Here is a 13661-nt window from a genome sequence, read left to right on the forward strand (position 1 = left end):
CTTCTGGAGACGGCTTAAAGGCAGGTTCTTTCCTTTCTCACAGCGACATTATCACACAATCAATACAAAAATGTCAGCGCTTCAGCAGGTGGTGAAACTCACAACCTCTGCAAATTTAATCGCTCGTCTCCACACAGCACACAAAACAGATCGAACTGCTGCTGAAATGCAACTTAACTCTGTCAGGGGCTTTCCATGAATCTACACATCTGAAAACTCCACGCTATTCACTACATTCAGTAGTGCACTAATCTGTGAGAAAGTCTGGATTATCCTGAGAGGATAGTGTACTAATGAAATCCCACAATGCATCACTGTAGCACCTGATATAAACCACATAAACATCATCACAAATGTCTCACTACCCAAACCACACCTCCTATTTACTTTACAGGCTGCATAAGCACCATCTTAAATGTGTTACCATCATGAACCCACTCTGGATTAGTCTCAAACCACATCTATTCACTATAGCGGGCACAAAAACACCATGACAAACGTCTCATGATCCATCTACTCTGGCTGTATCTCAAACCCTACACTATTCAGTATACAAGTGAACACAACAAAAGTCTTAGTCCATTGTGGTCCCAGACTACACCCAAAGCACTATATAGTCAACAATCACCCCATCACAAACCATCTCTCCATCAGTTAACTATGGGCTTTTCCCAAACCACACCCTTATCACTATATAGTGTACGTAAACACCAGCACAAATGTCTCATGATCCCTCCATTGTGGCTATGTTTCAAATCACACAGTTGATTGAATATACAAGGGAGCATAAAGACCACAAATGTCTTAGTCCTCCATGGACTTGTCCCAATTACAAACCCTAATCACTACATAGACATCAAAAAACCATCACAAATGTCTCAGCATCTGTTAACTATGGGTGTTTCCCAAACCACACCCCTATTCACTACACAGTGCATATAGGCCACATAAACACCATGACAAACTCCTCATGATGCATCCACTGTGGCTGTGTTCCCAACCAAGCGTTTTATTCAGTACACAAGGGAGCATAAACCCCAGAAGGAGCACATCAACACCATCGCAAACTTCTCACCATCTGTCAACGATGGGGTTGTCCCGAAGCAAACCCTAAGCACTATATAGGGTACATGGTCGTGTCCTAAACCACACCCCAGAGCAATATGATCTTCATGATTGTTGTCTTAGCAACAAGTACAAGAACAAACAAAATGCAAATCTAGGTTACTCAATTAACTCAGTAATCTGTGTGTGTGTGTGTGTGTGTGTGTGTTAGGTTGGTGAGGCCCGGGCACTGTACAACATCGGGAATGTGTTTCATGCTAAAGGGAAGCAGCAGTTGTGGGGATGTTCTCAGGAGCCGGGAGACCTGCCGGGGGACGTGAGAGACACGTTACAGAGAGCCACAGCTTTCTACGAGTGAGTCAACATCATCAACAACGTCAACAACGTCAACAACGTCAATAACGTCAGCAACGTCAGCAACGTCACATCATTTATTATTTCACATCAAACCTGCAGGCGAACAGAATTCTGACACTCAGCCTCCATCTTATTTTATCTTATTACTTTCACGTACAGGTGACTTTTGGGTCTAGTTTTTTTTTGTGCTCATTTTTGAAACTTGTGAAGTTTCGTGTTGAAAAAAAAGAGAAGATGGGGGTTGAGTGTGTTTACAGACGGAGCTCACACACACACACACACACACACAGAGACATGACAGGTGGAGAAAAAAACGCAGTATAAACACTACTTAGTAGAGCGTAATTTTCCACAGAGGCAGTGTTTGGTGTGAAAGCAGTGTGTATGGCAAACTCACACAATACAGGCTCAGAGAGAGAGAGAAAGAGAGAGAGAGAGAGAGAGAATACACACCTGTGCTTTAGCTTATCTCATCGTTTCAAGTCAATGATGAACTGTGACGCTTCACAAAAAAAAGAAACGGTAAACAGAAAAATCACGAATTAAATGAAAGTGATGAAAGATTAGAGATGAAATGGAAATATAAATACAATTAATTTTACAAGAGCGAAATGAAGAATAATATAAATTCTGAAAGGGAAAATTACACATATATTTCAAAAGTATTAAACTATTATTAACATTAAAAACTATATATCTATATATCACACGTTAAAACATTTATTCTGTTTCATCTTTTTTTATTAGGAAAAGCATTTATATTTAATACGGTTAAAGCAACTGACCTCTTCGACCAGCAGACAAATCAACAAATCTAATAAATAACATCGAAAGAGAATAACATGGTGCTACAGCTACTCCTAATAAAACATTCATTCTGAGTTTTTCATATTCTCTGTGTGAGATATGTATAGATATATAAATATATCTGTATAAATATGTAAATGAGCAGCCGTGCCATTTTACATCGTGTTTTGTTAATTATTTACACTTTTACAGCATGTTTACTGTCAGTGTGTATACACTGTTTACTGTGTTACATCTTTCTTCATGTCTTGTTGCAGAATGAACCTGTCTCTGGTGAAGGAGCTGGGTGACCGGGCCGCTCAGGGCCGGGCTTTTGGTAACCTTGGTAACACACACTACCTGCTGGGTAATTTCGTCGAGGCCATTAAATTTCATCGTGAGGTAAAGAAAATTATTTATTATCCCTGATAATCTGATAATGATTAGATAACTTCTATATCTAACATTCACGTTAATTACCTTTACAGAATTCTAATTAAGGAATTAGTAATTAGCTTTAATTAATAATTAAATAACATTAATTAACAGGTTATTTTTATGAACAGATTTTAAATAGTTTAGTATTTTTAAAAATAAACAAATAAAGAAATACATTATAGTCTTTTATTATTATAATTAGTATTGAATCATCACACTGAATTTTATATGTATTTGACAAACAAACAAACAAACAAACAAACAAATAAATAAATAAATAAATACAGTTAAATACAATTAAATTAAATTAAATTAAATTAGCATGTTTTAATCTATAAAACTGTCATTTTTAATTTTTTTCGCATATGTCGTAACGATAATTTAAGTCCTAAATTAGTGAAACAAAAATTCAGTAACATTTTCTATGAAGGCCATATCAGTAATAAACTAAGAGCATGTTCATATCATGCTATAATGCATTCATAAGGTATTCATAAGGTACACAATTTTATAATTATTTATGAAAATATACAGCACTTTATAGCTCTCTTTATGAATTCTTTTTGAATTATGCTGATGCATTATACGTATTGTTCATAACACGTTCTGTCACCAAGCCCCACTTTGCACAGTGCATTATAAGACGATATAACAGGCGGTGTAGTGTGTTATAAGCACTACATACTGTATAGTGCCTTATTTTAACTATTTATAAATGCATTTTTAACAATGCTATAAAGCATAATGTGCTTTCATAAATAATTATAATGATGTGTATAATGCCTTATGAATGCATTATAATGTTGTGAATGTATTCATAAGTCATTATACACATGGCCTTCATAGAAAATTCTTATATCCACGGCACATTTCATATTTGGCTCCAATTATTTTTCCTTGCCATGATGACTGTATTTAATTTTTGCTTGTAATAATTATTAAGGCACAAAATCCCACTAATATTATATAAAAAATAAATATAATACTTCGCAGAATAAGACACATCACCTGCTAGAGGGGCAGAGAAATATGTCTTTTATTTTATAAACACTGCATAGTGAAAGTGTTCATTTATTTTCCTTTATTTCCTGTTTTAGAGACTTTCCATCGCTAAAGAGTTCGGAGACAAAGCAGCCGAGCGTCGAGCCTACAGCAACCTCGGCAACGCTCTGATCTTCCTCGGCCAGTTCAGCTCAGCAACCGAGTACTACAGGTACAGCGGAGTTACTGTGACACCTAGAGGACTGCAGAGGAACACACACACACACACACACACACACACACACACACGGACAACCCATAATGACATCTCTGATAGTACTGATAAATGATAACAACACAGCACCAGTAAATGAATAGTTCTTTAATCGTGTTTTGTGTGTGTGTGTGTGTGTGTGTGTGTGTGTGTCTGTGTGTGTCAGGAAAACACTGCAGCTCTCTCGGCAGTTGAAGGACCAGGTGATGGAGGCTCAGGCATGTTACAGTTTGGGAAACACATACACACTGCTGCAGCAGTATGAGCGCGCCATCGACTACCACCTCAAACATCTGCTCATCGCTCAGGAGCTCAATGACAGGTGTGTGTGTGTGTGTGTGTGTGTGTGTGTGATTTTTGGGTTTGGTATGTGGGCTGTATTATGTGGTAGCACCTTTTGTAAACTATTTGTAAGCAAGCAATATGCAGTTTATTAATTAAAAATAATGATTAATTGATGATTTTGTGTGTGTGTGTGTGTGTGTGTGTGTGTGTGTGTGTGTAGGGTGGGAGAAGGCCGTGCTTGTTGGAGTTTGGGAAATGCCTACGTGTCCTTAGGAAACCATCGTCAGGCTCTGCACTATGCACACAAACACCTCGACATCTCCCGAGAGGTCCCATTACTGTTATTATTATTATTATTATTATTATAAACCACATGGTGTTGTGCTGTTATAGGAAAATAATCAATAATAGGCAGGTGTGCTGAAGCAGAGTTACTGTTACAACACTGAAGTTGATTATTTTCCTATAACAGCACGTCCTGAACTGTTCTATTCCTCTGATACCACAGCAAATTGCCAATGATTACAATTATTTATTTGCTAATGAATGATGTCATTTTTATCCGTTTATTGTTACATTTGATGTTGTGGAACGTCCGTGACAGCTTTACCTCTGACTGTTACAAAGCGCTGACACTGGAGACTCCTTCCATACATGTTAAATTAACATTTCCTCAACATATCAATGATTTTAAATCTCTCTCTCTCTCTCTCTCTGTCTGTCTGTCTCTCATTCTGCCTTTCTCCCTGTTGCTTTCTCTCTCTCTCTGCCTCTCTTGTTCTGTCTTTCACTCGTTCTCTCTCTCGTTCTCTCTCTCTCTCTCTCAGATCGGGGACAGGAATGGGGAATTGACGGCTCGGATGAACGTACAGCAGCTGATGGAGGTGCTGGATGTGAAAGAGGGAGACCTCTCTCCATGCGGCTCAGAGTTTGAGATGCAGGGTAAGAGAGAAAACACACACACATTTAGTGACTCACACCGTGTGTGTGTGTGTGTGTGTGTGTGTGTTCTATGTACCTCCACGCCTTTTCACAACTCTCCCACTCTTTCATCACACACGTACACACTCTCACACCACAGCCTGGAAGAGAAACTGGTGATGGTGTGTGTACTCATTGGACACATACACACACACACACACACACATACACACATCAGCAGCCACTGTAACAGCTCTAATAGCACACATAGCTGTAATTATCGGCACCCGAGGGACAAGGCACTCCCGCTCGAGTGTTTGAGGCCCGCAGGTTGAGCTGCTGTAATCGAGGTAAACACTCTCTCTCTCTCTCTCTCTCTCTCTCTCTCTCACACACACACACACACACGTTATAGATGCTAATGGATGTGCGTCAATCTGCCACTGTGACTTTTTTTATTTTAATTTGTATTAGTACTCTGACCAGTGAGTGTTAAATAGTGTGCTAATAGTGCTAATGCTAATTGTAATGGTATGAATAATACACATGTTAGTGAATAATGCGGCGCTGGTGTTTAGGAGTGTGTCGTGACAATGTCCATTTTTGTAAGAAGGATAGAGAGAGCGACAGACGAATAGACAGACAGGTCACCTAGATGGATAGATAGACATGTGGGCCGTCAGGTGGAAGGACGGACAGACTTATGGACAGAAAGACAGAAGGGCAGACAGACAGAGGAATAGACAGAAGTTTGGGCAGACAGTCAGACACACACTAATGGACAGATAGATGGACAGATAGTTAGACAGACAGACAGACAGGCAGAGAGATGAATAGATAGACTGATAGACTTACCGGTGGATAAACAGACTGACAGTCAGACACACAGGCAGGTGGGAAGACGAGACATATTAGCAGACAGAGGTAGACAGACAGATACGCAGACAGATGGACAGGTGGACAGATAGATAGGCAAATAGTTGGACAGACAGACAAGCAGACAGAGTATATGGTCAGATGGATAGGCAGATAAACAGACAAGCAGACATACACAGTCAGACAGCCAGACAGATAGAGAGATATATGGGCAGCCCTACAGTTAGACAGACAGATGGACAGACAGATAGACAGATATATAGACAAGCCCTTACAGAGAGACAGACAGACAGATGGAGATGGACAGACAGTGTCTCAGTGGTGTGTTTGAGTTGAGCTGGTGGAGCGGGTAAACAGTGAATCAGTGAGTCGAGACGTGTGTGTGTGGAAAAGATGGAAGGAAAGAAGGAACAAAGGAGGAAAGAATGACATCTATCTATCTATCTATCTAAAAGTTAAACCCTGTGTGTGTGTGTGTGTGTGTGTGTTTTGTGTAGGAGCTCGGCCGAAATTTAAGAAGAGGAACAGTATGGACAGTGTGGATCTGTGGAAGTACACTTCTGAAAAGGTCAGATCTGTTAAACAGTTAAACAGCTATGTTAATGCGCTGACGTATAAAACATATCGAACGTCACTTACGCACTTGTTACGCTCTCTTTAACTTGTCATTATTGCTGCAGAACGGAGACGGACACGATGTGGACGGCGTGTCCCAGAGGTCTAAACATCAGCTGTCTCACTCCAGCAGGAGGAAAAAGTACACAGAGAGCCAGACGTCAGAGGACAGGCAGTGGCTGGACTCACCTGTGGACACGGATGACATCACTGTACAGGTAACGCCACAGGTAGGAGCTGCATCACGTACCTGTACAACACCTTTTACACTGTACTGAAGGAGGTGTGGCCTCTGTGCCTTCCCGTCCCAGTGAAGGAGGCGTGGCCCCTGTGCCTGCCTGTCCCACTGAAGGAACCTTATCACTTCTAATAAAGGAGGTGTGGCCTGTTTGTGAGTCAGTTTTAATAAAGGTGGCTTAGCTTCTATTTCCGCCAGTTGCAGTAAAAAACCCATGATCTCTGTGTCTGTCAGTTTGGCCTCTGTGCATGTTAGTATCTCTTTGTCAGAACTGACGAATGGGGCGTGGCTTCTGTGTGTCAATTTTAATAAAGGAGGCGTGGCATATAGACTAAGGCTAAAAGACTAAAAAGTGTTAAATTTATGCTCAATTTATGAGCTATATGTGTTAAATTTTACACAAAACTCTGTTCTCTACAGCTAACAGAGCATGATATCGACTGCTTTTGCTGACAGGAGTAAAACTCAAAACTCCATCTCTATTACACACACACACACACACACACACACACTACCTAAGAGAGTCGAGTTACGGACAGTGTGCGCAATCAGTAGAAAGCAGCAAGTGATACACACACACACACACACACACACACACACTGGCTGCATTAACGCTTATGCTCAGATCAAAATGAACTCACACACACACACACACCTTATAGAAGTCCAGATCATTTAAATCCAGAACTCAACCAGAACTTATTGTCATTGGACACTTCTGACCTTCACACTGAGTGGAAATGTAGGTTCCCATTTCCTCAGTGACCGTTAGCTCTGGGTCTCGGTGGACGGCCATGTTGGCCTCATTCAGGCCTGGAAAAGTGTGTGTGTGTCTGTGTGTCCATGTGTGTGTGTGTATGTGTGTGTGATGTGCGAGAGAGTGAAAGAGAGAGGTTATTACTTTCTGATGGAAGAGGTATATTTAGAACAAAGCCATGAGAACTGAGCCGCACAGGTCCCTTTCTTAATTAGGGTCCTTTGACCTGGCCTGATATACACACACACACACATTCGCACACACACACACACACACACACACACTCACACACAGAGGAGTTTCTGTCTCACTTTCTCTGATTATCACACACAAACACACACAGAGAGTCAGTCACTTTCTGTCACTCTGTCACACACATAGTCTCTTTATCACACACACACACACACACACACACATTCGGTCATGCGGTCATCTATTTTTTGTGTGTGTGTGTGTGTGTGTGTATACATGCATGTTGTGGTCTCTATAGCAACAATGATGTCATTTAGAAAAGGAACGCCCACTCTCTCACAACCACCACATAATTGAATAATTAAACTAAATGCATTGAGCCAGAAGCAGTGAGGTGTGTGTGTGTGTGTGTGAGAGATCGAGAGAGAGAGAGAAAGATTAAAAAAAGAGATATTGAGAGAGAGAAAGGTTGAGAGAGAGAGAAAAGGAGAGAAACAGAGAGACAGAGTGGGAGAAACACAGTGAGAGAGAGAGAAATGTTGAGACAGAAAGATAGATAGAGTGTGGGAGAAAGACAGAGAAAGTGATAGAGAGATGAGAAAAGAGACAGAAACAGATGGAGAGACTGACAGAAAATGAGAAGTTAAGAGAGGCAGAAGAATACAGACAAAGAGATGAAAAGATAGCAGGAGAAAGGGTGAGAGAAACAGAAAGAGATAAGATAGAGAGAAAGGCGTAGTGAGTGTGTGTGAGACGGAAAGAGAGATAGACAGGGAAGGAAAATAGAAAGGGGGAGAGACTGAGAGAGAGACAGATGAGTGAGTGAGTGAGTGAATGAGAAAAAAAGAAAGAATACAGAGAGACAGATATAGAAAGATGAAAAAACAAAAAGAGAAAGAGAGAAGGCAGAAAGAGAGATTGAAAGGGTGAGTGAGAAAGACAGAAAGAAAAAGAGAGAGAGAAAGAAACTAGAGAAGGCAGAGGAAGAGACTGAGAGAAAGAGAGACAAATTTGGAGAAAAAAGAGAGACATTACAAGACCCAGAAAGAGAAGGAGAGAACGTGGGAAAAAAGAGAGAGAGAGAGATTGGGAGAAAGAGAGAGAGAGAGATCAAAAGACATGAGCAGAAAGAAAGAAGATAGATAGATAGATAGAAACAGAGAGAAAGAGAGACAAATCCGGAGAAATGGAGAGAGAGAATAAAAGATACCAAAAGAGAAAGAGAGAAGATGAAGACAGGAGATATATATATATATATATTTAGAGAAAAAGAGTGAGAGATTAAAAGAGAAAAGATGGAGAAAGCCAGAGACAGAGAGAAAGAAAGACAGATGATGGAGGCGTTTTCCATTCACACCATCATTAGTGGATTATACGTGACTGCATGCGGTGAGATTTTACTCGTTTATTCTCACTCACATGCTTTCTTTTCCTCTTCTTTTTTATGAGGACGCTGATTAGTGCTGGAATCCTCGAATCGCTCGGTAGCTCACTTCCTCTTCCTCCTCCTCCTGTCTGTCTTTCTCTCAGTCTGTCTTTCTCTCAGTCTGTCTGTCTCTCAGTCTGTCTGTGCACAATGTGACCTTGATCAGCCCCCCCCTTTCCTCTCGCCCTTTTCCCATAATGAGTTGTTTTCCCACAGTGGCAGAGAGAGAGAGAGAGAAAGAGAGAGAGGGAGAGAGAGAGAGAGAGAGAAAGAACAGATGAGTGGTTTTTTTGGTCAGTCGCTTTTAGCTTCCATCACCTGAACACGAGCAGACTAAGTATGCCTCTTTATTATTATTATAATTATTATTGTTATTAGTTTTGATTTTATTTGCTCTGATTTCTCTTTGTATAGTTTTCTGATGCTGTGAGGATTTTAATCATTGACTCATTATTATGCTAATTTAATAATGATAGCCTATTTAGTTTTTAATAGCTTAATAGCTAGTAGATTTTTTTTATTCTTAACATTGCTGCTTTTCCGCACTTGCAAAGTGAGCAGCTCATCAGAGTTCCTCATTTGTTTGTCAAAATTTGAAGGCAGCACTGAGTGAAATTTTCTTTGTGTGGAAATTTATAAATTTGTCTCATTGCTACTAATTCACATTTTGTGTTTTAATTAGCTGGTTACAGAGTAAGCAATAATCATCATCATCATCATCATCTTTATGAAAATTTTGAGCTCAAAATCTCAGTGTTTCACAAATAATTGATTAAAAAGCATCAAAAGTGTTTACAGTTATTAATGTATTAAGTATAAATCTACGAGATTTTTTACAAATCATGAAAATTATATTTTGCAAGCTAAAAAAAGGAAATAAACTACATATAAACCAGATTACATTTGTTCAATCTGGATTTTAAAGTCATCTCGCTATCTTGCTAGTTAGCCGTAATGAACTAGCTAGCTAGCTATGTTATTTAGTGCACAATATGTTTAAATTGTACTCAGCACCAGTAAAATATCTGCTGCTAGCTGATGAAAACTCACTCATGTTGCTTGTCAGAGTGTATGTATAGCTTCTAAAGCTAACTAGTTAAAGAAAATGTAAATAATGCACTAACCAGTGGGAAAATTTGGTTTGATTTATTTGTGTTATGCGCTTGGCTTCATACTAGCTTCGTTCTCAGATTAGATTAGCAAACCAAGCTAACTGTACTAGCTAGCTACACTCACTGAGGCGCCAAAGATCTCTGCTACTTCCTTCCAAGCTTTATTTTTCTACATAATGGGAATCAATTGCAGATAGGAAGTAAAGTTGTGTAAAATGGGGAACTGAAGAAACGTCGGACCACACGTGCCATAGGATTGGTCTGAGGAATTGTTTGAGACGATAGTTTGGATTTGTCACTTTACTGCATCAATTTTCATCGGATTTAGATAAACTAGCATAATTTTTGTGTCACGGTTTATGATATTATCACAACATTATATTGGAGAGATTTCTAAACAAATATTTATGCTTAGTATTATTATTATTCTGAATTTGCGTCTGGTGAAGAGAATTATGAGAAGCTTCTTTTTTTCCCCCATAAGCATGCACCGGAAAAATCCTCTTTACATTTGAAAAGTAATGAAGCGTGATGTCTTCCAGATGGGGCAGGTCTGATCTCAGCTGGTTCACGGCTCGGTAATGATAGTCTGAGTCTAAAAACCCAAACTGGGTGTTGAATATTGTTTAGTGTGTGTATTGATGAATATCGATGGCGTGTGTGTGTGTGTGTGTGTTGTGTATAGATCCAGTCGTGCTCCGTCGCTGTCCTCATGTCCTCGGGCGATTTCATTCTGGAGCTGCACGGTTGATTTTTCGTTTGTGTGGTGATGAGATATTGAGTTCCTGCGCTCCGTTATTAACCTTCACACCGCCTCTGTGCTTTTGAGGAATCTCTGCTCCAGATCACATGCGTTTGTAGGAGAAGTGCCGTATTTTCTGGATTAGATGCTGCACTATGAAAACAAAGAAAAAAGGTAGAAAGAGAGAGAGAGTGATTGAGAGACAGATAGCAAGAGAGAAACAGACAAAAGACAAGATAGGAAGAGAGAGAGAAGGCAGAGAGAAAGGTGCTGGATTGTATATTTTCTGGATTGGATGTTGCGCTGGAATCCACACTTAGTTTCGATCCTGCAATCTGATTATTATTAGTAATTTGATAATAATAATAATTATAATAATAATAATAATAATAATAATAATAATGGAAATTAGGTATACCTTGAAGCCGTATGTACATTATACTTGTTTGCATTTCATGTAGATGTTCAATGTTTACCTGTACTGTTTCAGATAGATAGATAGATAGATAGATAGATGGGTGGATGGAAGATGGATGGATGGATGGATGGATGGTTGGAAGGTGGATGGATGGAAGATGCATAGATGGGTGGATCGATGGATGGACAGATGTATGGATGGTTGGAAGATGGATGGATGGATAGATGGATGGATGGATAGATGGATGGATGGATAGATGGATAGATGGAACATGGATGTATGGATGGATGGATGGATAGATGGATAGATAGATGGGTGGATGGAAGATAGATGGATGGATGGATAGATAATATTTCCTGAATTATTTCATGTTATTTTATTGTACTGTATTTAAAAGCAAACAAAACACAAACAAACCAACAAATACATTTTGTTTGCTGTTTGCTACAAAATATTAATGTTAAGTCAAAAAAAATTAAATGATTATGATTGTTTTTGTAAATAAAAATGAAACAAATATGGAAATAACCAACTAAAATACATTTGTTTATTTGTTTATTTTGTTTATTTTTATTTAAAAACAAACACACACATTCGATATAGTTAGTTATTTAGTTATTATTATTTTTATTAAATTTATTTATTTTTACACTTATACCATTAATATTTTGCAGCAAATGTCCAGATCTGGGATGAGCAAACGGCCCGCGGCAACGACTGAGTACTTAAAAATATATGAACAATATTCTTTAAAGGTGTCAATAATTTTGCCATATAGATTTCTAAATTTTATATATATATATATATATATATATATATAAGTTATTAGAGGAATGAGAGTTTTCCAGGGTGCCGATACTTTTATGGACTGTTTCCATTTCAACTCCCGTTACACACACTTCTGTTCTTTTGTGTCAGAACAGGAAACATATTTTGTGTTTAGATGATGATCTATAAAATTACAGATAAACACGTTTCAGCCTTCATTATGCCGAGGAGGCCGTGTGTGTATGTGTGTGTGTGTGTGCGTGTGTGTGATCATTATTAATAGCACTCTTTGACCCATGTGACCTTTCCAGGTGTTGTTTTTATTTGATTTGATTTGATCTGATTTATTTGATTTCTCTTTGCTGTGTGTGTGACGTGCAGAAGCTGGGTCGCGACCCCTCCGATGAGGACTGCTTCTTCGACCTGCTCAGTAAGTTCCAGAGCAGCCGCATGGACGATCAGCGCTGCCGTCTCAGTGAGGACGCTAACGGTCAGGACACGCACAGTGATGACGCCGCAGACTCGGCCATCAGCGACATGATCGGTGAGACTGAATTTCTCATCAACCAATAATGATCAATTGAGTCACAATACACTATTCTGACATATCGGCAGTATGGTGCAACGCAATATGCAGTATGGTGAATATATTCAGTACTGTTCCGCTAACATGTAAATAAATCAGCAAGGAGAAGAAGTGGACTGGTGCTTCATCTGTTATCTGCTCATCTGTTATTTTCAGATTTATTACTTATACATTTAAAAGGCGTATGGCACCACTACACTATAGCTTGTTGCTATGGTTACATCTCCATACTGTAATACTGTAATATCTTCTTTCTTTCACAGTCAGAAGCTCGTTCACCACGTATTATTAAGAAATTATTAATGAACTTAAAACATCAGGGGCTTTAAATGGTTAACTAGTTCACACTTAGACACACACACACACACACACACCTGTACATGCGGTATAAATATGACGTAACTGAAGCCACGCCCCTCTCTGGGTTCTTCACGCAGACGCCAGCCTCCTGGCCTCGCCTCAGACGGAGGAGCTCTTCGATCTGATCGCCAGCTCGCAGAGCCGCAGGCTGGACGACCAGCGGGTCAGTGTGGGGAACCTGCCGGGTCTCAGGATTACCCACAATAACCTGGGGCACCTGCGCGCCGAAGCTGAGCCTCAGGAGCCCAGCGACGACTTCTTCAACATGCTCATCAAGTGCCAGGTGAGGCCGTGAGTGCCACGTGAGCGCCACGTGAGCACGCGTTACAGGAGTTATGGTTTATACCGTAGCTTTATAGTCGGGTGCAAAAGTTTGTACAATAGCTATACATAACATTTAGCTTGTTTGCTTGTTCACTGATGTTGCAGAAATAGTGTATATTAAAATAAAAAAAGATCAAAAG

The 13661-nt window shown here is 39.6% G+C and overlaps 1 protein-coding gene across 3 annotated transcripts in view; it reads left to right on the plus strand.

The window, feature by feature from the left end:
* Positions 1 to 13661, plus strand: part of gpsm1b (G protein signaling modulator 1b) — a 40361-nt gene that overhangs the window by 13259 nt on the left and 13441 nt on the right. For 2 of the 3 annotated variants that reach the window (XR_008301099.1, XM_026921579.3), the window contains exons 4-13: positions 1277 to 1419; positions 2487 to 2610; positions 3744 to 3859; positions 4068 to 4223; positions 4407 to 4515; positions 5014 to 5128; positions 6481 to 6551; positions 6664 to 6828; positions 12633 to 12795; positions 13275 to 13480. Coding sequence is in view for 1 of the 3 variants with exons in the window: in XM_026921579.3 (XP_026777380.1) it covers positions 1277 to 1419; positions 2487 to 2610; positions 3744 to 3859; positions 4068 to 4223; positions 4407 to 4515; positions 5014 to 5128; positions 6481 to 6551; positions 6664 to 6828; positions 12633 to 12795; positions 13275 to 13480 (1368 nt within the window). In the remaining 2 variants the exon portion in view is untranslated. The remainder of the gene's footprint in view (positions 1 to 1276; positions 1420 to 2486; positions 2611 to 3743; positions 3860 to 4067; positions 4224 to 4406; positions 4516 to 5013; positions 5129 to 6480; positions 6552 to 6663; positions 6829 to 12632; positions 12796 to 13274; positions 13481 to 13661) is intronic. The other variant, XR_008301100.1, reaches the window with a different exon arrangement.

The sequence above is a fragment of the Pangasianodon hypophthalmus genome, chromosome 27 (genome assembly GCF_027358585.1).
Source record: "Pangasianodon hypophthalmus isolate fPanHyp1 chromosome 27, fPanHyp1.pri, whole genome shotgun sequence".
NCBI classification, from domain to species: domain Eukaryota; kingdom Metazoa; phylum Chordata; class Actinopteri; order Siluriformes; family Pangasiidae; genus Pangasianodon; species Pangasianodon hypophthalmus.